This window comes from Saccostrea echinata, unplaced genomic scaffold (assembly GCF_033153115.1).
Source record: "Saccostrea echinata isolate AGI-Se365-2 ecotype Australia unplaced genomic scaffold, CSIRO_AGI_Sech_v1 ptg000025l, whole genome shotgun sequence".
Classification (NCBI taxonomy): domain Eukaryota; kingdom Metazoa; phylum Mollusca; class Bivalvia; order Ostreida; family Ostreidae; genus Saccostrea; species Saccostrea echinata.
The window spans coordinates 4,462,278-4,487,320 of record NW_026889774.1 but is presented as its reverse complement, the minus strand read 5'-3'; the positions used below and the strand labels follow the sequence as shown (position 1 = coordinate 4,487,320).

At 33.7% G+C, this 25,043-nt stretch overlaps 1 protein-coding gene across 3 annotated transcripts in view; it reads right to left on the bottom strand.

Moving 5' to 3' along the window:
- Positions 1–25,043, bottom strand: part of LOC133191891 (uncharacterized) — a 97,139-nt gene that overhangs the window by 6,163 nt on the left and 65,933 nt on the right. For 2 of the 3 annotated variants that reach the window (XM_061327634.1, XM_061327637.1), the window contains 12 exons: positions 16,307–16,514; positions 15,431–15,562; positions 8,027–8,170; positions 7,408–7,663; positions 5,595–5,727; positions 4,846–4,860; positions 3,975–4,213; positions 3,629–3,753; positions 3,221–3,465; positions 2,749–2,949; positions 2,447–2,620; positions 1,706–1,847 (listed from right to left, as the gene is read on the bottom strand). In XM_061327634.1, coding sequence (XP_061183618.1) covers positions 1,706–1,847; positions 2,447–2,620; positions 2,749–2,949; positions 3,221–3,465; positions 3,629–3,753; positions 3,975–4,213; positions 4,846–4,860; positions 5,595–5,727; positions 7,408–7,663; positions 8,027–8,170; positions 15,431–15,562; positions 16,307–16,514 — 2,014 coding nt within the window. The remainder of the gene's footprint in view (positions 1–1,705; positions 1,848–2,446; positions 2,621–2,748; positions 2,950–3,220; positions 3,466–3,628; positions 3,754–3,974; positions 4,214–4,845; positions 4,861–5,594; positions 5,728–7,407; positions 7,664–8,026; positions 8,171–15,430; positions 15,563–16,306; positions 16,515–25,043) is intronic. The other variant, XM_061327635.1, reaches the window with a different exon arrangement.

The window sequence follows — 25,043 nt, the reverse complement described above, 5'->3', positions numbered from 1 at the left end:
AAGAGTAGACAGGACTATTTAATAGAATTAATGCATTTTCACTATATTATCAAGAGCCCCACCCTTACACCAGCACATCTGACCCAGGGGTCATGCAATTCACTACTCTGGAAGAAGCACTCTTGCTCAGCATAACTATACACTTAGCTTCTTTGCTTTTTAACCAGGAACAGAAAAGAATATTTTCAAAGAAATTTTGCTTTTTCACTATATAATCAACAGTGCCCCCCCCCCTTTTTTTTTCACCAAAACCCTTGAGCCTGGGGCTATGAATTTCACAATTTTGGTAGAGTCACTCTTGCTTATCATAACTATGTATTTAATTTGTTTAAATAATACCCAGGGGCAGAGAAGAAGATTTTCAAAGAAATAATTCACCTTCACTATAGGATCTATATAGCCCCATCTTAACACCAGAACCTCTGATTACTGGGCCATGAATTTCACAATTTTGGAAGAGGCATCCTTGCTTATCATAACTATGTATTTAATTTGTTTAAATAATACCCAGGAGTAGAGAAGAAGATTTTCAAAGAAATAATGCACTTTCACTATATGATCTATATAGCTCCACCCTAGCACCAGAACCCCTGACCCTGGGGCAAGAATTTCACAATTCTGGAAGAGTCACTCTTGCTTATCATAACTATGTATTTAATTTGTTTAAATAATACCCAGAAGCAGAAAAGAATATTTCCAAAGAAATAATGCACTTTCATATATGATCTATATAGCCCCACTCTAGCACCAGAACCCCTGACCCTGGGGCTATGAATTTCACAATTTTGGTAGAGTCACTCTTGCTTATCATAACTATGTATTTAATTTGTTTAAATAATACCCAGGGGCAGAGAAGAAGATTTTCAAAGAAATAATTCACCTTCACTATAGGATCTATATAGCCCCGCCCTAGCCCAGAACCCCTGACCCTGGGGCTATGAATTTCACAATTTTGGTAGAGTCACCCTTGCTTATCATAACTATGTATTTATTTTGTTTCAATAATACCCAGGAGTAGAGAAGAAGATTTTCAAAGAAATAATGCACTTTCACTATATGATCTATCTAGCCCCGCTCTAGCACCAGAACCCCTGACCCTGGGGCCATGAATTTCACAATTTTGGTAGAGGGCTCAATGCTTATTACAATCATGCCAACAGTTTGACTGCTTGATGTCCAGGAGTAAAGAAGAAGATTTTTAAAGATAGCACTTATTTTGATGGTTTTAGCCCCACCCCTCAGGCCCCAGGGGGGCAGGGACCATGAAATTCACAATTTTTGTACTCTTTCACCCATTGATGCTATATGCCAAAATTGGTTGAAATTGGTTCAGTGGTTCAAGAGAAGAAGCTGAAAATGTTCAAAAGTTTACGACCGACGGACGACGACGGACAAAAACAGATAGCAATAGGTCACCTGAGTGACTCAGGTGACCTAAAAACTCCAAATTCTTACCTGTGACTGTGTGGAGAGGGGGGTTTTCAACATCCACTCCCAGGGTATTGGTGTTTACAGCCAGATAATACTCCACATTCTTACCTGTGACTTGTGGAGAGGAGAGTTTTCTACATCCACTGCCAGAGTATTGGTGTTTACAGCCAGATAAAACATCACATTCTTACCTGTGACTGTGTAGAGAGGGGGTTTTCCACATCCACTGCCAGAGTATTGGTGTTTACAGCCAGATAAAACTCCACATTCTTACCTGTGACTGTGTGGAGAGGGGAGTGTTCCACATCCACTGCCAGGGTATTGGTGTTTACAGCTGGATAATACTCCACATTCTTCCAATTCCTCTCCAGAGCTGGACCCCAGCTGGACTCTGCCTGGCACAGTTTCTTTAGTCTCTGCAAGACATAACAAAATGTGGAGAATCTCACATCCTTTAAAATTCTATTTTTTCCTTATGATAATATTTGTCTTGAAAGAGAGCATTCTCCTAGATAAAAGAAATACTTTACAACATATATGTAGAACTGAATGTTGGCTAGGGCTGTATCAATATATCGATACGCATCGATATTTAAGAATGAATTGTATTGAACAAATAACTTCCAATATGTATCGGACAGGAAGATTTTCTTATAGCTTTGTGAAAAAGTTAGGAATTTCAATCACCAAAGGTTATATTTTCACTGTTATGAATCAAAATTGATCAATAATGATATAATCATTAAAGAGATAGCACATGTAAGATAAATATTACAAAATACATAGGCAACTTTCTTTTAACATATTGATTTCACAGTCGTTAAAAGTTTGAATTTCAAGTGTAATTTGTAAAATATTGTATCGTATCGAATTTTTTTGCTCAATATACAGCCCTATAATGTTGGCATGGAAATATCAATGCTTTAGAATGTATAGTTCTAAAACCTTTTAAAATTGCTCTTCAAGAATAGTCAGCTTAGACTATGGGCCACTTCCAATAAAAATAATTTTTTACCTTGACTAGTCCCCCTTCACTGAGTGCCAGTTTACAGATGATCCACAGAGGAATGGCTAACACAGGAATGCTTGTAATGAAGAACCCCAGAACCTCAGACCAAGGGGGATAACTGTCTGAATTGTACTTCTCTGACAGAGACTTGTATCCAATGCAAGAGAAAATGATGATGAACTGAAATGTATAAATTCACAATGATTATAAGCCTATTTCTCTATCACTTAAAATTTGATAGTTTTATCCAAGAGATCATTCAATTGATTCTATTTCAAATGGACACACTCCAACATATATACACTTACTGTGATAATGATAGGAGAGATGACGCACCAGAGAGCCTTCCACCAGTATCCTACAGACTGACCAATCATACGCTTTATGTCTGTACAGAACTGTCGCACTCCATAAATCCAGCCAATGGCAATACACATAAACACACCATTCACCATGGTGGCAAAGCCTGCTGCATACTCATCAATCAAAGTCAATACATAGATTCCACCCTAAAACATAACCACTGGAGTCAGTCAATTTTTACAGAATAAACAACACTTTGTTATTAAAACTGTTCATTTTCTAGTAAATAAATCACTAATATGTAAAATCTCTTTCTATTTATTTTGGCATACCATCTTCGATATTTTTCCCAACTCTGTAATCTGAACAAATACATCATTCTCTTCTTCTAGACAGTAAATTTAATTTCAAATTTTGGTTCAAAATGACTCCTCAACAATATTAAAATCACCATTTCAAAGAATTTCAACCACTCACCTGTGTGGAAAGAGGTAATCCAAGAAGGAAAAGAACAGAACACACTAAAAACAAAACAACGATTCTCTTTCCACGGAAGACAGATAAGTTTTCGTCCATTATGGCGGTGATTATGGTCTCAATCTGAACAAACTGGGTACTTAGACCAAGCATAATGATCATTAGGAAGAATAAGACGGACCACAGAGGAGCTATAGGAAAGTAGGACATGGCAGCAGGATTGACTATAAAGGTTAGCCCTATTCCTGAAAGAGAAAGAATTACACATTACTACAAGTACATTCCTTGGATTGTATTTTTTTTTTTGGCCAGAAAACAAAGACATTTTTTTTTCAATTCTTTTTCTGTATACAAGTTAATTATTTAAATATTTATAATTATAATTAGGGAAGAAAAGCTTGGTTATACCTGAAGTAATGACCTTTTCTATATCCGTGTCTAATTCGTTGCTAAGGACACCCATCATGGCGAACACAGAAAAACCTGCTAACATACTCATAAGTGTATCACCCAAACACACCAATATTGCATCACTGTAAAATAAAAGAAAAAAAAACCATTTTAACAAAAATTCATTCAAATAACTGTGAGCTAAATGAAAACCATTTTAATTAACTTAATCCAAATGACAGCCTATACAAATAGCCTTTACTTGTATCTTGATTTCAATTTAACTTGAATTCTGTTTTGCTGCTTTATTACTTATGTAAAATAAACATAAATCTTATGCAAATTTTGTGTAATTATAACTGACCTGTAAATATTATTATGGAATTTATTGTAACTAGAGAGAGTAGTAAGTCCTCCCATGCAGACAGACAGACTGAAGAAGACCTGCACTGCTGCATCGCCCCAAACACTGGGTTCCTGAAGCTTCTCCCACTTGGGGGCAACATAAAATTTAATACCCGTCATGTTCCCCTCCATGGTCAAGGCTCGTACAAGTAATGTCAGCATGATCAGGAATGGAAAAATCACAACCAGGTAAGCTACCTACCATGGAAAAATGGCATCATTAAGTATCTGATGGGAAAATAGCAATTCTAATCAATATGTTAAGTGGAAAGGAATAAGATGCATCAAATAGTAAATTGTACAAGGGGGTGTACTACTGGATATGGTTTTGATGAAAATCTTTACAAACTGTCATGAACCCCAGGACCAGAGAACATTATTAAAGAATTAATGCATTTTCAATATATGATCTATAGAGCCCCGCCCTAACACCAAAACCCCGACCCATGGCCATGAATTTCACAATTTTTGGAAGAGGCACTATTGCTCATCATAAACATCCACTTAATATTTACTCTAAATAACAAGGAGCAGAGAATTACAAAATCTACAATATTACCTTAATTAATTAAAAAAATTCCATAGATTTCAATCATAATATTTCATATGTATAAGTCTTGCAAAATTTAGGCAAAAAGGAAACTCATGCCATTGGGTTAGTCCATATATTCTTAAACTCAATTGCAATGCAATATAAACATTTACCCCATTATCCATTTAAAAAACATGGAATAAAATATTAGATTAAAAAAATTCAACAAGGAAAATATCATTAGTAACATGTAACACATGCATGAAAGTGGGAGAAAAAAAAAAGAATATATGTATACCTTTGACACTATTTTCTACAAGGAAATATAAAGTGTTTCCTATCAAATTGCTATCCCCGCATTACAAGTTTAGTGTCACAAACAAGAAACTCAATGTACAATACATTAGTGCCCTTCAACTGGATCTTATCCAGCTGAACTTGGATCAAACAATAGCATCAACATATATAAGGGAGAAAGTTGGGGGTGGGTGGAGGGATTTCAAATCAGAGGGAGGATTAAATAGTTTTGAGGATACTCTCTATACAAAAGGAAAGTTTACAGACAGCTACAGGTATACCAGAGGTGTTTACCTCTTTCTGTAGTTGTCAGTAATGTAAATGGTTTTTCTCCGTGATTTGTACTTTTTGTCCATAATCTTGTATGTTTGCAAATACCCTGGCTAAATTTTGCTATTTAAATGTGATATTTCTATAGACATTATAATTTACAATGATGTTCTCTTCTGCTTCCTCAATGTGAAACATACATTGATGACAACATGGTATATAAAAGAAATATCTTTGAGGCATTTGTGTGAATTCTTCTTATTGCTAAAGCATTTATACAACATGGAAATAATAAAATTTGTAGCATTTCTGGGGGAAAATCTGTAAATCCAAGACAAATACAGAATTTCCATAATAGTTAACTGTGAATTCTGCTATACATTTAGGTTTGGTGCTTTCAGTATACTAAAATATATCATTTGATTAATTAACCAATATGTCTCTAAGAACTCTGACACTTTTGAACCAATCACAACTGACCTTCCCTGAAGTACGGACTCCCTTGATGAGGCAGATGAACACAATGACCCAGCATAGCAGCAGACAAAGAGCCAGCTCATACTGCACGCTGCCAAGCTCGTTCATGCTCCCAGATCGCTTCAAAACCTTATTGCTGGAAATGTCAAGAAGCAACAATGGAGTCTCTTAGACAATACATGTACTAATTTTTATAAGAATTAGATGTGTTTTTGACAATGCCAATAACCAAAATCTTATTATACTTTCAGTCCAAAATATAATATTGCAAAATTGAATATATATGGAATTATGGTACTTGAGGCCTTTACATCATTATCTTGACGAAAATCAAAGCCAGTCTATTTCACATGACTCAATAGTTATAACCAGCTTGACACCTGTGACACCCAGACAAGCAGACAAAAAATATTATTTGACCTTCATCATTCGGTGCAATCATTTATTTGTTCAAAAGAAGAAAACTTTCTGCAAGAGCAAGGACTCATCATGGAATATCCCTCTGATAAAGGATATAACGCACAATAATTTTTCACGATTTTTAGCCGATTTCCATCTTTTTTGGGGGGGGGGGGGTGTTAAAACATTTTTCTTTGTAAAAAATAATGGAAATCTTCAATGAACAAAAGTAGAACTTTTCTAATAGAACTAATACCCTAGTGGGACAACAAAAGAAGGGGCTTACTTTAAATACATAAAAAAAGAACTCTGTCATCTTGCTAAAAAATTGAATTACAAATTCCTTATAATGACATGATCAAATAAAATTAACAAATGAAATCAACCCTTAAAATTTTCCTAATTTTATTTTCCCTCTCAAAATTAAGGTATTTTTACAATTTTGCTGATGACCCACCTAGAATTGGGTCAAGAAAAGGAGTCAAAGAGTGAAAGTACTATCATAAAGTTTAAATTCAGACAGACAATTCATAATAAACCCTGGACAAAGACCCTTGAGGACTGAAATAATTCTTGAAGTGCCCCCCAATCCCTCCTTGACTTCAGATATTTGACTTTTGACCGCTCCATTTATGTAATTTCTAGTATTATAATGACCTTGGGTTATTGCTGATTAAGGGAGTTTCCAAAACCCCTCCCTGTTACATGGGAAAACTAGTACTTCCTTTCGGCATTAAGTGTTAAACATTTCTCTTTCATATAATATGTCAGTCTTCAAACTGCTCTCGACTTCACATTGGCTGATCAATATATTAAAAAATTTTATACTGCAAATCTTCCTTAGGAACTTTACTTTGAATGAGTTAGCCTCTAAAGTTTAAAATTTTCTTACTGTGATCAAATTTTCAAATTTTGTGCACTTGGTGCAAATCAGTTTTTATACAAGGACTTCATATGAATGTATCTGAACAAATTTTTTCCAGGATATTTCTAACAATGCATACACAATTGGCAATATTGCCACTGAATGTCAAAACCATGCACAGAAGAAAAACAAATACCATTTTGAATCACTTTCATCTATGAAAATCATAGCTTTTTATAATAGCATGATGTTTTAATCAAAATACACCTTTGTTTGGGCATGTAGATAGAATTAAGACCAATAAAAACAAGATTTAATTTCTTCAGTTGAAGCTGTGATCTTTTTTCATTAGTCTGTTTCATAAAATGAAATACTAGTAACCAAGACCAAAGTATCAAAATGCATAACCCTGTTTTTTCCTTCAGTGCCATGGAAAAAAGCTCTTAAACAAAGAATAAATAAGGGACAACACACAACTACTTAATATTATTTAAAATGTGAATATTCCAGTATTACAAAAGAGTTGAGAAAAAGAGGAAAATAGTGACTTACTAGAAATATTCCTCACTGGGGCTGGTCAGTTTACGAGAGTTGATCCAGGAGGAATTGAGGAAGATCTCGTCTCCGACTTTGTCCCTCAGTTCACCGATACAGGAGACGACAGGATCAGAGATCCTGGTGGACAGATTTGTATCTGAACAGTTCAGTAATGTCTCTACACAAGAGATGTTCCTCACGACAGGTTCATAGAGATAGGATATGTTCAACAAGGAGCAATTTGTGATTTCATACTTGTTCAAACTGCATGCTGTAAGAAAAAAAATATAACTATTTATCTTGACAACAGAATAATTCACACTAATTAATAAATTTATGAAGAAAAACTGTCTCATTTGTAGAGAACCTCCTCAAACATTTCATACAAAAACACCAGATGGTCCTGGATTTAATTAACCTACAGTTGAACTTCAGTATCTCGAACACCACTGAGTTAAAGAACATGGCTATGTTAAGAACACCACTGAGTTAAAGAACATGGCTATGTTAAGAGTCTATGCTTACAACCACAGTTCAAGTCCAAGTTCCAACTTCATTAACTCTGACACTTGGATATCTCAGTTTTTATCTCAATCTCGCTGAGTTTGAGATATTAGGATTTAACTGTACTTACTGTCCTGATTCCATGCATTGTTACAGGTTAGCCAAGGAAGGGTAGCCATCATGGAGGAGAACAGATAATGGAAGGCCCAGGCATTCACCATGTTGTAGTAGATCCCCACCAGTGTGGAGGCTAACACCATTGATATTCCAATACCTAAATATCAAAGGTAAACTAAAATAAAGTAAAACTTTTTTACATCAAACAAGGTTACAATGAAAACCCAGCTATAATGAAGTTTTACCAGAAGTCTCTGATGAGACTGTAGCTCTACTGGTTGTGCTTATAAAGGAGGATAAAAGTAGCACTTGGGACTTGAAACTTTGCAAAAGCAATAAATAGAATAATGATCCTTGGTTTAGTCTCTTTTTGTGGGAGGATTTATTGCAATCAGACTAAAACTGTAGGAGGGAGTAGCCTTTTAGACCAATTTTACAGAAATTCAAATTTAAGTAACCATGGCAACATCATTCAACAAAATCAAAAAAGCAATAACGACAGTTATGTATCTCAGTGTAGTCTACTTGTATGCCAAGTTATACTGAAATCAGACAAAAAGTGTAGGAGGAGGAGCATTTTGAAAGTATTTCACAGAAATTTCTATTTTTAGTAACCATGGCAACACTGTTCATCGAAATCAAAAACTGGTTTAGAGAATTATGTACAGTCAAACTTGTCATAGCAGTCACCTTTATCCAGCGGTCACCTGTCCTATGCGGTCATTTTATTTCCTCCCAATGAATTTTCCTATATAATGTAACTCTATTAAGCGGTCACCTGCGTAACGTGGTCAGCGGTAATCAAATTTCATGTAGAATCGCCGTTTTACCCCGTATATAGCGGCCATTTTGTCCAATCATGTGACCAGATCTAGAGCCTGGTGACTCCCAATTACTGTCACTAATGTAAATAATTAGTCTAGTGTGGCGAAAAAAATTGGCCTAATTAAAACCATTTAAAATATTGGATAATTTATTTATTCTTTTAACAAAAGTCAAACAAGGGTGCTAATCAATGAAATAGTTATCAGGAAAACGAACTTAGCAGAATCTTAGATTATAGAATTGGAATCTGATTTAAAAAATTCTGAGTGATATTTTAAAAAAGAAATGCATTCTTATTTATCTATTTATGGATACACAATAGTAGGTGTTTCCTAATTATTAGTTCACGTTTGGCATGCCCAACTCCGATAGGTGTTACTGTGTAAACACATGGCAGGCGGTTTTTAACACCTACATGTAGGAAATGTATTATTTGTAGAAACCCTAATTTAAAACTGTTTTGTGTATACAATGTGTCCTCACAGATTATCTCGTGATTTTCACCTAGATGTAAGACGACCGTCAGGATTAGTCACGCTTCACTGTTCACAACACCTGTGAATTTGATATAAATTTGTATTGTGCACTGCTTGGTTCAACTGAGAGTACATATGACATGTCTGTTTATTATGCAATGATTTATGTACAGGTAACTCGAAGTTCTTGATCGCTCGAAGTGAGTCTCCGGTCCCAAATTTTTTCCCTATATAACTAAGCAAATTTACTCTTGATTTCTCGAACTCTTGATCTCTCGAAACACTTGATCCCTCGAAGTCAAAATGCAGTCCCGCTATACATATTCTATTGAAATTTACCCTCGATACCTCGAAGTGGCTTTGTGTATACAAAGTTACATAATTAGCAACTTTACCTGGACATTTAATGGCCCCAGGCAGAAGACGCGGGTCTCGTGAAACGGGATGTTTATTCAGGTGACACTTATACTGCAAGGTGATAATAGATTTATAATTAATCTTATGTTGCCTATATGCTATTAAAATAATTATCATTGACTGTATTTACGATAATTTAGAAAAGCAGTGTCACTGAGAAATTGTAATTGCAGATTACAAGACGAAACACTAAATAAATTTTATTTTTATTTCGAATCAGTGTCAAAGTTTAATGAAATATGAAAATTCAGAAACAGCCTCACTGTCAATATCAAGACTATCGTTGGACAAATACTTACAGAACTTCGTTCAATGCACATGTTTGGAAAAGTCACAATGTACTATGTATCACGCGACGCTGGTAAAATGTTGTTTTCATATAACGAATGGGTGACGAATGCGTGGTATGATGTCCGTTTGATAAAGAATGAAAAACTAAACATGAACTGACGATGTACATTTTTTGCTTTACTCAGTTTAATAAATACTCATCTAAAATACGAAAACATATCGTTGTTTAAAAAAAACACGTGTTAAAGGTTAGCACTGCATGAAAATCATTACATTTGGTAAGACTAAATTTAAAACCTGTCAAACAAAACCGGAAAATTCCGGACTCTTGAAAACTCGAACTCTTGATTTCTCGAAGTTTTTCCTCGGTCCCGCGGACTTCGAGGTATCGAGAGTTACCTGTATTTTTAAACATACAATTGTTAAGTTTAATACGTAACTAAACTTGTTTTTTTAGATGCAGTTTAGATGAAAATACATCATATTTAATTCATGACATACATGATAATTTCTTAAAATAATAGAAAGTTTTGTAGTTGTTTGGATGGAGGATAATGCAATGCCCTATTAGACTCAATATAATTTTGTTGGAGTCATCAAATTTAGCTTGAAGTTAATCTTGAGACGTACTATTTAAAATTTATAAAAAAAAATGTTAGTGAGACCACTGATGTCTTATAAACATCTTTCTTTAATATTCTATTATGTAGTATTGTAAAACAGAACTTACATAAATTGGAAAAGAATTTTTCTTGAAAAAGATGAACCTCGATTCAAATGTCACCTCTCTATAAAGGTCACTTTTAATGATTCCCAAAGGTGACTGCTTAATACAGGTTTGACTGTATCTAAGTGTAGTCTACTTGTGTGCCAAGTTATACTGAAATTAGACCAAAGCTGTAGGAGGAATAGCATTTTGAAAGTATTTCCAAGAAATCTCTATTTTTAGCAACCATGGCAACATCGTTCATTGAAATCAAAAACCGATATATAGAATTATGTATCTTAGTCTAGTTTACTTGTGTGCCAAGTTTTACTGAAATCAAATAAAAATTGTAGGAGGAGTAGCGTTTTGAAAGTTTTTCACAGAAATTTCTATTTTTAGTAACCATAGCAACACCATTCATTGAAATCAAAATCCGATGTATAGAATTATGTATCTTAGTGTAGTCTACTTATGTGCCAGTTATATTGAAATCAGATCAAAACTGTAGGAGGAGTAGCGTTTTGAAAAATTGTTTAAAGACGGACAGACAGCTAGACAGACGGACGACGGACACCTTACTATCGCATAAGCTCTTCTGGTCTCTGACCAGTAGAGCTAAAAATACTAGAATAATAACAACTTAAGAAGCTTTGAAACAACAAGAGGTCCTTGGGCCAAATTCTCACCTGAGCAAATTGGATAGGAAAAAGCAGACATCAGTTTAGTATTGAAAAGTGTAAGGGGGGGGCATAAATTTACACTACCTCAGGATGCTTCCATATCAATTTTATTAACTAATCATGGCTTTGCTGTTTTTGAGCAGAAGAATTTTAAAGAGATTTTTCTTCTAGGTTTTCCTATGTAAAACTCTGATTGCTCATTGTGACCCCACCCTACCCACCCTAAATTCGAACAAATTTGAATCTACAATACCAGAGGATGCTTCTATAATAATATGACTAATCATGTCTTTGCTGTTCTGGAGCAGAAGGTTTTTTTAAGATGATTTCTATAGATTCTTATGTAAAACTTTGACCCTCTGTTGTCCCCCCAATCCGGGGGGGGGGGGGGGGGGGGGGGGGCAATACCTAAGGTTGCTTCTGTATAAATATGACTTATAATGGCTTAATTGTTCTTGAGAAGATTTTAAAGATATTTCCCATGTAACGTGTATGATCAGGTTCTTCCAAGGAATATATATATTTTATAGGTTTTCCTTTTACTCTGTCCAAGTTAATTATTGGAATGATTATTAAGACTGCTCTTTCTAAGGGTAAATCACATAGTACTAAATTTTTTCTCTTATCTAGAGACCAGCACCATGTTTCTCCCCTAGGTTCCTACTGATAGATAAGAACTGGGTGTCTCAATCTTCTTCAGATTTACTACACCCAAAACTTAGCATCAATTCCCTAGAATACTTGCCACTGGTGTTCATAACTTTTATACCTTTATTTTACTCTAACTTTTAATTTCTTTATTGTTGATTCAATGCCCAACTTCTGCTAGCTTCTGAATGCCTGACTTTCCAAAGCTTTGTCTTATATATCCTTTGACTAGTCTATTCCAAGGGTTGTCAGGTCATTCCACTAGTTGAAGTCTTCAATGCGTTTTATGCAAATGCCCCTTAATCATTACACCTGTATATTCCTAGGTAAAACTTTGGACCCCTGTTGTGTCTGCGCCCAACCCCCAGGGGTCATAATTTGAACAAACTTAAATCTACACTACATGAGGATACTTCTACATTAATATGACCAATAATGGCTTAGATGTTCTTGAGAAGAAGATTTTAAAAGATATTTCCTATACATTTCTATGGTAAACTTTGACCCCCTGTTGTGGCCCTGCCCTAGCCCCAGAGGTCTCGATTGGAACAAACTTGAATCTACACTACCTGTCGATACTTCTATAATAATATAACTTATCATGGCTTTGCTGTTTTCGAGAAGATTTTTAAAGACATTTCCTATATATTTTCTGAATATTCCTAGGTAAAACTTCGACCCCCTCTTGTGGCCACGCCCTATCCCGGTGGTTATGATATGAACAAACTTGAATCTAGAGTATGTTATGATGTTTTCACATAAGTTTCATCTTTTCTTGCCCAGTGGTTCTTGAGAAGAAGATTTATAAAAGATGCAACCAAATTTTAACAAATTCTTAATTATCTCCCCTTGAAAGAGGGTGTGGCACTTCCTGTGAAAAAATGTAAATCCCCTTCACCCAAGTATGCTTTGTGGTTTTTGAAAACAAGATGTGAAGTTTATGGATGACAAACGACAGATGACAGATGGATGCTGGATACCCTTTGATCAGAAAAGCTCACTTGAGCCTTTGACTCTGGTGAGCTAGTAACACGAGGGTGACAATTATCTAATGGAAATGAAATGGATAGCAAAGTTAACATCACCTGAACGATTCAAAAAGATTGATTTCAAAATTAATACTTCAGTATATAACAGATTACTCCTGGGAAATGTAGAACAATTCACTCAAAAAATATTTCTATTTAATCTCCTTTTTCATCTTCTTAATCTCTTTTGTCATCTTGGTAAATAGAAAAGTCTTGGATATTTCCCTTAAGTATCACTTGTAAATCCCATCTGAAATGTTTCCAGCTATTTAGCACAATGGAAAGTGTACAGATAGACTGAAAGTTTAAACTGACTTGTAAAAATGGCTCAAAGTAACCATATCTAAAGTCAACAGGATTAGGTCAAACTTGGTGTGTGACATGTTAATTAGGAATACCTATGACAATTAAACACTTTAAATGTATGTTTTTCTCAAGAACTGAAGTTTAGCATTGAGAAATCCATGTTTAGATTTATCATTAATGTACAAGACGTTTATTATGAAAGAAGGGGCTACTAATATTGTGAAATTAATAAGTTTCTTAGAAATATTTTACAATTTTAAGCAGACACCTACTTAATAGTGTTATAAGATATGGTAATAGTAAAGAAGAAAATTGATTGCATTGATAAGCTACCTTTATGACCTGAATTTCTCCAAGACTCTCAGGAGGAAACTAATGTGTGTCATTGATGTTTTATGGCCAAATTGCTTTTTGCTTGATTAAATTGATTGCCTTTAAAGGTTATTTGGCCGACATCTTTTAGGTGATACATCTTAAGTAGCTATAAATCTGTCTGTTAGTATATCTGAAGATCTTACCAATTGTTCTAGGTCAAGATTTTGGCAATACATAACATATATTGATTCAACATTAAAGGATTTTTTAATACTCTAACATATTTACATTATGGATACCATGTGAAACAGAACTTTCCCCCCAAAATGTTTCATCAGCACAGAATGTCAGACTTATGTAATCTAAAGCTATTTAAAAAAAAATCTCCATTGGCAAACTGTGTTCAACGGTAAATAAATACTCAGATAAGTGAATAAATTCAAATAGAACTGTTCTTTTAGGACAAATGACTAATGTGGGATATACTCAAGAAAAGGCATACATGTACTTGGTTACATTGCTTGTGAATGAACTTTGAAATCTTACATAATTTATAGGCTTAAACCTTTTTGAAACATAATTGGTTTAAGGATGTAACACCTCCTCTGGTTATTAATGTCAAGTACGAAAGTATGATTCTCCACAATTCCAGCAGTAAAAGGTTATATGCCCTTAAAAGATTTCAACTTCTGAGCCCTATGAGCTTGACTTTGTAAAAACCACCATGGTTAAGAACCATGACAGGAATCTTAATTAGCCCAAGCTGTCTTTGTGATAAATACCACCTCCTGATGCTTCTCTTGTATACATAAAGTCTCATATAATTCTGAACCCTTCAGAATGTTACACTTCCAAACCATTTGATCTTGTCTGAATGACATACTCTATGACCAACCCTTAGGCAAAGTAATATGATCTTCTTATGTTCTTCTATTATCTACGGTATAGGGACAAGGATTTAGCACTTCTAACCCAGTGACACTAATAGTAATATAACAGGTTCATACTCTCTGGTCACAGCATCCTCTGTCAAGCATATACTGTGAACTCCTTTATTTTCGTGGGGTCATATTTTCGTTGTATGAAGAAAAATTACAATTACTGGTTCAAGAGGATTTGATTTTGGCGTTAAAGGAGAAACATCATATTGCAGTATAAAATTCTAACATTTTATGAGAGATATGAATGTGTGAGTCTCTTCATACCACAAATACAACAAAAATAAATCCCCTAAGAAAATTAGTGATTTCTCAGTAACCTTCTAGTCCACTTTGTATGAACTCGGAAGCTTGTACTCAAAATTGTGACCAGTTAATATTCATTTAACATTTCTGTAAAGGTGACCTTGCTTAAATACTTTAGACTATAGAGTCAAGTTGTTCTATAAGTTCTTGGTTTCATTTATCTATATGCACAAGAATTTAGCTGTCATATATGTAATATATATAAATGAAACCATTATAATGCATACATTTCAATCAAATTTGACACATTAATCTGAAAATACTAAGTGCACATTTTAAAATCTTAAGGTAATTATTATTTCTATGAAGTTAAAAAAATATTGTATAGATTTAAATATCTCTGGACAAATAATACATACAAAAAGAGAGACAGACAAAGTGATTCTAATATAATCCCTTCTCCTCCCTCACCACCAAAATTAGAGGGGGACAATAAAAACAAGAAGACATTGCAAGCTTTCAATATAAGATTCCCATTGACCTTTAAAGATGGGAACAGCTCTCCACACAGTGACTGGTCCCAGACTGGCATACTGTCCAAAGGCCAGCTCCATATACACCAGTGGGATCCCACAGAATATCAACATTATGGTGTAGGGAATAAAGAATGCACCTGAAAAAGATGTCGCAACTTGAACTCATGACTCAGAAACTGTTCTGGCAGAGTTGTATGCCTGACTTCTACATGACAGTAGCAGACTGAGGTACACATGTATGCTCAGCACTATGTTTAAAACAGGAATTTCACTTTGTTCTTTTAAAGACAGAGACTCTTGAATTTCAATGTTTCTTATGATGTCATATATGACACCATAAGGTTAGAGAAATTATGATATAAAATTGTTTCAACTTTTGAATAATATACAGTTGAACCTCGGTATCTCAACACTGATATCTCAAATACCATGCCATGGATATGTCGAAGTGATTTGGAAGTCGTAACCTCTTATTTTTTAAAAGTATTTTACCCTTTTTGATATCTTGAATCATTGGATATCTTGAAGTTTTTCTTGGTCCCATCGAATTTGAGATAAAGAGGTTTGACTGTATATTATTTTTTTTAAATTGGATGAAAATTAAACATTTAACATGAAATTGTAATGGGAATGGTGTTATGAAACATCCAATATTTGTATTAAGGGTTTTTTTTTGTATTTCAATCTTTTTAATTTGTCCTCCATTCTTCAAGATCAGTTTTATGGGAACATTAGGTTGATTTCTGCAATACCAAGATTGAACTACAGTTTATTCCCATTTTTATAAATGAAGATTTGTGTTCAAAAAATCTTTCTTTTATAAATCAATTCTCATCCAAAGTGACTTCCCACATTATTGGTATCCTTCATAGTTTACCTACCTCCACCATTTCTGAACACAAGATATGGAAACCTCCAGACATTTCCTAACCCAACTACATAACCCAGACAGGACAGGACAAAGTCCATCCGACTGCTCCAGTTGCCACGGTGATTCGTATCATCCTCGTCCTCACTCTCTCCGTTGTCCACAGCCATCAGATCTGTCAGGTAACCACCACTCATCTCTGGGTCTTCATCCGGATTAACCTGAATTTATTTATATAGTTTTCTTTTATCTGGATCAATCTGGATTGAAATTCTAAAACCTACTTTTCACATTATTTCATTTATCATCATGCTATAAGAAATCGTAAATATATCACACATCTTTAAGAAAGTTATTAAATAAATATTTCATAGTCATCAAGTTCAAATGCATGCACTTTTTTTTGTATATAAACAATCTGTTCTTAAAATCCTCTTCACAAATATATAAATGTTAAACATTTCATGACCCTGATTCAAGGACTTGAATCTAACAACAAAAAAATATGAATCCTTTATTTAAAAATTTGGTTTAAAATAAATCTCTGTTCAATCAATTCTTGTTATCACATTAATAAGCAAATTAAAAATGAGCTTGTTTAACCCATTGTCAGATTTAATGTACATGCAATTAATGTTTTTGTTTGCTCTACGCATCCCACTTTACGAATAAACCTGCAACTTTAGTCTTTTCATGGAAAACAAAATAAACATTTACTTTTCACTGATTAAAATATTAAAACCCCTAAAGGGAAAACACAATTATCTTTCTCATAATAGTGTACAGTGTTTCAGTTTCTGCTAAGCTCTTGTCAACAAAGATCCTTGCATCAAATGAACAGACTTAAACCCTAGCTTTTATTAATTATTTAGTTGACAGTTGGAACTCGATCTACAAAATAATCAATTTCACAGATATAAGGTGTTAGAGAAATATTATAGCTATGTAGCTTTAAACTCTTACATTACACTTGCGTGTTCGATCACTAACAGAAAATCATAATACGAAAAGTGCATGTACTTGTCTTTGTGAAGTTCTTATGAGATTAAGGGTATAACCCCTTAACTTAAATGGAAATATGGTATAAGGATGCTTTCAATGTGTAAACTTGAGTTTTTCTCATTTTTCAATAAAAGGCCAATGTTCTGCACAATTCTTCAATCAACTTTACATGAGGACATTTACATAATTGTTTGATATTTGTTAATTGCTTAGTTTTCTAGGAAAGAATTTTTAACAATTTGTATACAATGCCTTTATTGTACAATATACTGTATACACTGAAACACAAAAGAAATTTTAGGGGGAAAATTATATACAGGTTATAACTTTGTACTTAAAAAAGTTAGGTTGAAAGATAACATTCAATAATGAATACAGTAAGGTAAAAAGTAAATTTACAAACATCAGATATTTGAATTTAAATGTTGAATGTTATCTTTAACCTTAACAAGAATAGATATGGGTTACCCCATATCCAAGATATTCGGCTTTTAATTTATTCGAATTTTCATTGTGCTCAGATGATTTCTAATTAAAAAAAAACTATTTACTGATAAAACGTCAGAGATACTCAAGCTGTAGAAAGTCAACTATACAATGGCCATAAATATCCTAAAATGACATAATATTTAGGCTACTGAGTTTCAACATCTTTTGTTGAATAAAATATGCATGTACTAAGGAAACTACAAGTACATATATAACGTTACATGCGTGTAGTGACTTTTATTATCACAACGTTGCAGATGCCTAAAAAATACAGGTAACTCTCGATACCTCGAAGTCCGCGGGACCGAGGAAAAACTTCGAGAGATCAAGAGTTCGAGTTTTCAAGAGTCCGGAATTTTCCGGGTTTGTAGACTGGTTTTAAAATTAGTCTTACCGGATGTAACGATTTTCATGCAGTCTCAACCTTTTTACATGTGGCTTTTATAAAACAACTATATTTTTTCGTAATTTAGATGAATATTTCATTAAACTGAGTAAAGCAAAAAATGTATATCGTCATTTCATGTATATTTATTTATTCTTTGTAATACAGACATCATACTACGCATTTGTTACACGAAAACTACATTTTACAGCGTCGTACACGTATAAAGCATGGACTATTCCAAACATGATCACTGAACGCAGTTTTTTAAGTATTTGTCCGATAATAGTTGTCATATTGACATTGAAGCTGTTTCTGCTTTTTCATATTTCATTTAACTTTGACACTGACTTGAAATAAAAATTAAATTAGTGTTTCGTCTTTTAATCAATTACTACTTTTCACTGACACTGCGTCTCTCAATTATCGTAAGACAGTCGATGATAATTATTTTAATAGCATATAGGCAAAATATGGTTCATTATAAATCAATTATCACCTTGCAGCATAAGTGTCACCTGAATAAACATCCCGTTCCTCGAGACCCGCGTCTTCTTCCTTGGGTCATTTAAATGTCCAGGTATAGGTGCTAATTATATAACCTTGTATACACATAGCCACTTCGAGGTATCGAGGGTAAATTCTAATAGAATATGCATAGAGGGACTGCATTTTGACTTCGAGGGATCAAGGGTTTCGAGAGATCAAGAGTTCGAGAAATCAAGAGTAAATTTGCTTAGTTATATAGGGGGAAAAATCGGGACCGGAGACTCACTTCGAGCGATCAAGAACTTCGAGAGATCGAAGTTCGAGCCATCAAGAGTTACCTGTAGTTTTAATTTCACATAGAACATAGACTAAATATAATTAACTGTATAATTTTAAAGATGTATTTATCAGCTCACTCATTTTCAGGAATATTTAATCCAAATAGCATGTTACAGGCCTGTAGCAACGTTTTCAAAGTGAAGGGGGGGGGGGGGGGGGAGGGGCTCCAAAAAAATCCAGCGTACTATGGGCCTGTGCTACATGTGTACCATCTAACTTTCCAATGATAGAATCTTCTGTAAAAATTCGAGACAAGTCCAAGCAAAGATCAAAGATAGCCCAATTTTTTAAAGAGCAAAACTATAGATCTATCAAGGATAGTTTTAATTTATTTTTTTAATTTTGTGCTATTAAAGTACTATAACTCAAAGTATAGGCAGATGTTAAAAATGGGTCAACAAGAGTAATCAATGAACTCGTCTAGAGATGCATTGACGGCCGTTGTTAAACGCAAAGGAAAACGCAAGATCGGTTGGGGGCTGTGAACATTCCTTCGTCATGGAATAAAATCCGACATTTAACACTTAATATAGATTTTGAATATAGAGACGTTTTGAATATAAACTTCATTTTTATTTCTAGAAATGTTTTTAATTACAAAAATAGTATATTTTCGTGTTTTTAAACTGAGTAGATCAATGACCTAGCATCGTTTTAGATAACTCAGTCCCTCTAACCCAGTCTAGGGCTTGAATAAAAAAAACTGCACTTGTTATGAAACTGGTGTTTAGTTCTTCTTCATGTCCGTAGCAAATATTGATACCCAGTCTACATGATCTAAGCGTCTCTAGCGAACGGTGCACATACCTGTGCTTGCAAGACCAAATAGACTAGGTTTACACACGTGCGAAGATCCTTTCCGACGAGCTCGGCAAATCACGTTGCTTTGCCGAGAAGTTACGATTGCAGGTGTTTAACCACAATAACCATTCTATTATTTAAAAAAAAAGAGAAGAAAAAACACACAGTTAATGATTAACATTCTCACTCAAAAGAAAATATACGGCAATTAACGAACAATAATCATGACAGTTATATAATTGGTGAAAAGATTTATCACTATCAATCGAAGGATGACCTATATATTTTCGAGAAAAAGACTGAGGAGGCAGAGAGCGTAGGAATATGAAAACTTTTTATTTTCTTTTCTGGGGAAAAGTGATTTTCTTAAAATCGTTTTGCGTTAATTTTGTTTTCTTTAACGTATTAGATATACATCATTATTCTTAACATTTGTTGTAATGTTGTATCTACTGATCATGAATGGAACTATTTTCTTCGGAGCAATTGTGTGAAGAGTACCTGACTTTAGTAATATATCTTGAATAGATAATATGCACTGATCGAATATATTAAAAAGTAACACATAACTCTTAATAATCCCCCCTTCCAACCATTCAATTACAGCGTGCTAGTCCGCCATGTACAACAGTTGCAGCTCGATTTCTACGATGCATTAGGTTTATCAATCTCTTGCTCTGAGTGAAAGAAATATTCATAAGCATTTTTAAGTGCCTGTTTTTCAGATAAGGTCGAATTTTCTCAAACCTGGCGTAGTGTAGTAAACCTTGGACTTCCGGTCAAAGAACTGTCATTCATGCTTATGAAACGCATGAACCTGATGAGTCGTTATGTAGTGCATATTTGCATCTGCAACTCTCCTTTACCTTTATTTTGAGAATTTCCAGCAAGAGCAATGAAAATGCATGCTTTCAGTCATTTTGAGGAAATATTGGCATCACATCAGGAAAAGAAAGAAGGATTTTTTTTTTCAGAATATTAGTGCAATACTTATGATTAACAGCTACAAACCCTTGAGAACCCAAATTATTTATTAAACATGCATTTTTTGATTTCTGTTAAGAGGGCTTAAAATCAACTTCCGGTAATGGAATGAAAATCATTCAACAGTTAAATTACTGATTTGGCAAAGTTGAAGATGCCCTAACTTTTTAAAGTACAAAGTTATAACTTGTATATAATTTTCCCCCTAAAATTAGGATGTTGCATTTCTTTTGTGTTTCAGTACCCATTTATAAAGCATCAAAAACAGCTCCACTGTTTATATGCCAAAGTAATATATACCCTCATAGCCCCAACCTCCCAAATAAAAGACATTCATTTTTATCTTTAAAACATTAAAACATACTTAGGCTAGGGGTTCAAACTATGAACAATCTATCTATACTAACTTAGAGAGTATTTAATTTGGACACCAGCTAGTAGCACTGTATACTTCTGAGCCAGATGGCTTTTCAAGGTTGTTTTTTAAGTACACATATAGCCTCATTACAATGTACTGGACTGTAGGACATGGTTTGAATAAAAATGAATCTATATACATGATGATACCTGCATGTCACTTGACAACAAGTAGTTTTTAATTTAAAAATTATTTTAATTTAAATTTTAAAATTTAAAAAGATATGAAATCTATCTATCTATCTATCTATCTATCTATCTATCTATCTATCCAGGTGAAACTTTTGACTTCTTTCATGGTTTTGTCAATTACCGACACTGAGGCCACAATTTGAATGAATTTGAAAATTCACTATATAAGGTCAAGCTTCCATGATACAAGTTTGTCATCTCTGGTATTTTCTCTTAATGGATAAAGACTTTTAAATGACCCATCTTATTTAATGAAATACTTTTTTCTTTCGAAAAGGGTATAGTCCTTCATTTGAAAATAAATCTGAATCCCCATCACCCTACTGATGATTTGCCACTTCAATGGTTATAATACTGGCCTGCATTAATATTATTAAGAAAAAGTTGAAAATTTATATGACGATCAACAGACAAAACCGTTAGCAATAGGTCCTTGAGTGACCGCTGGCCTACAGTTAGGCCATTTCATCAATAATTGAAAAACAACTTACTTCATCAAGGTTTATTATATACCGGTATATTCCAAACATCAAACCACATCATACTAGAACACCCTCATACATGTACACTATACTTATCTTCAGCTGCTGTAACACGGAAGTAGTCACCAAATCATTGTAAATTAGCATTAAATCTCCAGTACAAACAAAGCGTAATATTACAGGTGAGTTAACTTCAGTTCATTTCACTTATGGATTATAACAGTATTACACAACAGTTTGTTATTACTACACAAAGAATATAAAATACCACACAGTTTTATTGATAGAATTTTATCATCAAGGAGGTTGTGAATATTGCAGGTTCTTCAGATGAATACATGCAGTACAGTAACTATTTTATATTCAGCTGCATCGATTGTACTTGTACTAATAAAAGAATTATGGTTAATGAATTTCATTTATACCTTGATCAAAACTACATGTGTGTCAGTGTGACACAAATGCCCCCGCTGACATGCATTTTCTATGTTTATTCATTTTGAAAATTCAAAATGAAATATCTTTTCTTCACCTGAAACCTTTTAAATATAGTTTTACGTTTTCTTTCATCAAAATATAGTATTTCTAAGTCTGTAAGATCCATTCATGTCAACATATTTTATTTATTTCTTTAACTAGATATCATTGAGATGGTGATCATCTCAAGGGGCCCCAATTTTAGCAATGGACATTCAGAAGAAAGACCCTATATCCAAGGGCATTCTTTATGGGAAATTCGAGACAGATGGGGCTAATGGGATAAAAATGCTCAAGAAAAGAACTGGACAGAGATTTGCTATAACTTGAACACTAATCTAGAAACTTGGCTCAAGACACTGCACACCCTCTAACCAGGGGCACTCTATGAGTAGAATTTGAACCAGATAGGGCCAAGGGGAGAGAAAAAATGCTCAGAACAATGATTTTACGAATACTGTTGACCTTGACCTTTGATCTAAAAATTGTTTCAAGGTCATGCATGCTCACCCTCTACCCATGGACACTCTAAAGGTTAAGTATGTAGAGCCCAACTGGGCCAAGGGGAGAGAAAATATGCTAGGGACAAGGATTTTTTTAAGCAAAGAGATTTTCCAACCTTATAACCGTATTTATAAAATTAAAATTTCAAGATAATTCCTAAATATCCAACAACCTGTAAAGAGTATCCCTTTACATAAGGCAGTAAAACACATCATATCTAAAATAACTCAATTAAATGTGTTAATTAATCTCAATTTGACAGAAACAGATAATGCTTTGGATTTTCTTAAAGAGGAAAGTTAATTAATCCCATGGGACTAGTTGCAGCTTTCATATTTTACAATTGGAACATTCTCAGCAGTTATCTCTCTTTGCCCTGGCATTCATTCTAATGTAAAGTTAAGGAATCTACCCCACCACCCCAGCTCCAAACTGGATGACATAGAGAACCAAACTTAGCATCAAAATATGTCTTACTGCCTCTTCAACCAACATACCAAATTTGAACTTAATTGGTCGACTACAAAAGAAGTTATTAGAAAAAAACAGAAAATTTGTGGACGGAAGAAAGACAGACGGACAGACAGACAGACAGAGTGATTACTATAGGGCACCTGCAAATCCTTGCGGGGCCCTTAATAGCTTTTCATCTTCTTTTTTAATTCTTCCTTTCCTTGGAGTAACTAAAATCATGCTTTACAAACTATTGTCATTTTTAAATATAGTTTGTCAATGACTGCAATCTTAAATGGACTTGTTTATTATCCTGATTTTTAAAGTGCTTTGATTAAATTCCTTTTATAAACCTCATTCATAATTTATATACATATTGAAAACCTTAGAAGACTGTATTAGAATAGAATGAAAAATCACTTTGTTAATGCAAAGCTCACAATTCCAAAAGAAAATAATTGAAATCTAAAAAGCAGTCATTTAACTGTATGCACAAGTTCTCATTCACTGAACCAGAGCATGTTTTTGTATTCTAATAAACTGTTTTCAAAATTGTCAAACTTTCTGCAAAATGAACAGCTCATTCTAACCCCCCCCCCCCCCCCCAAAAAAAAAAAGAAGAAGTATCTTCCTATGTCAGATATAATCAACTGAATGTAAACACAGAAATTGAAAATGCAAAACAATTAATAATAATAACCTCTGAGGGATTAGATTGTGTAATGTTAAATCACAGATATTACGTTTTCTTATGTTAAATGATAAACAAGTACACCTAACCTGTGCTAATGCTTCTAGCATTAGACTAAGGCAGGTTTTTGTCTGTTTTTCTTTTTTTTTTTTTTAAATCCATGGAATTAAGTAAACATGTCAGATATTAATAGCATCATTCAACCTAAGCTTTGTCATATAATTTCAAGCAATAAAAAGTTTATTCTACCCCCATTTCTTACATAAGTTGGATGACTTCATTGATTTATGCTCAAGATATAATGGCCAGAATATTGCTAATCAAGGTATCTGTACATTCAAGTTTACTTAATAAGTGTACTTTGAAGCAGAGAAAGGATGATTGACCTTTTCAACCACATTAAAATTATTGGAATGATTCCCCACTGAATTAAATTTTAGAGCACTGGTGATCTTCAGTGTTTATGCTCTGTTTATAAGCTTGATCACTGTATGAAATTTAAAATTTAATTAAATTTAAGCTACATTAATTTACTACAACTGCATATTCAGTGGTGAAAGAAACCCAGATAGCCATATATAAAAAAAATCATTTATAATCATAAATTCAAAATTTGAATAAATACCTGTACCTCACTTTTCGAACATTTTTATGTACATTATTTTTATATGCAATTTATATAAAATTCAATGTATTTTCAATAACTTCATTTATCTAAAAATATTCATATTTGATTTTATTAAATTCGTCAAAAAAAAAAAAAAAAAAAAATTAAAAAATAATTAAGTGTAAAACTTCTTTTTTCATAAATTGTACCCCCACCCCTCTCCTCCAAATGAAGGTGAAGCTTAAATCACCTACCAACTGGATGCTTGGTATTAAAAAAACACATACTTACCTATCGGAATCTTAATTAAGAAATCTCATTGATCACAAGTTAAAGTCCTCACAGGACCTATGGTAATTTTTTTCCGACTGTGAACAAATTTACAAAACAACATTTTTTATTCCCAAATTTAAAAAATTTCCTGGGTGTCGGAGATCT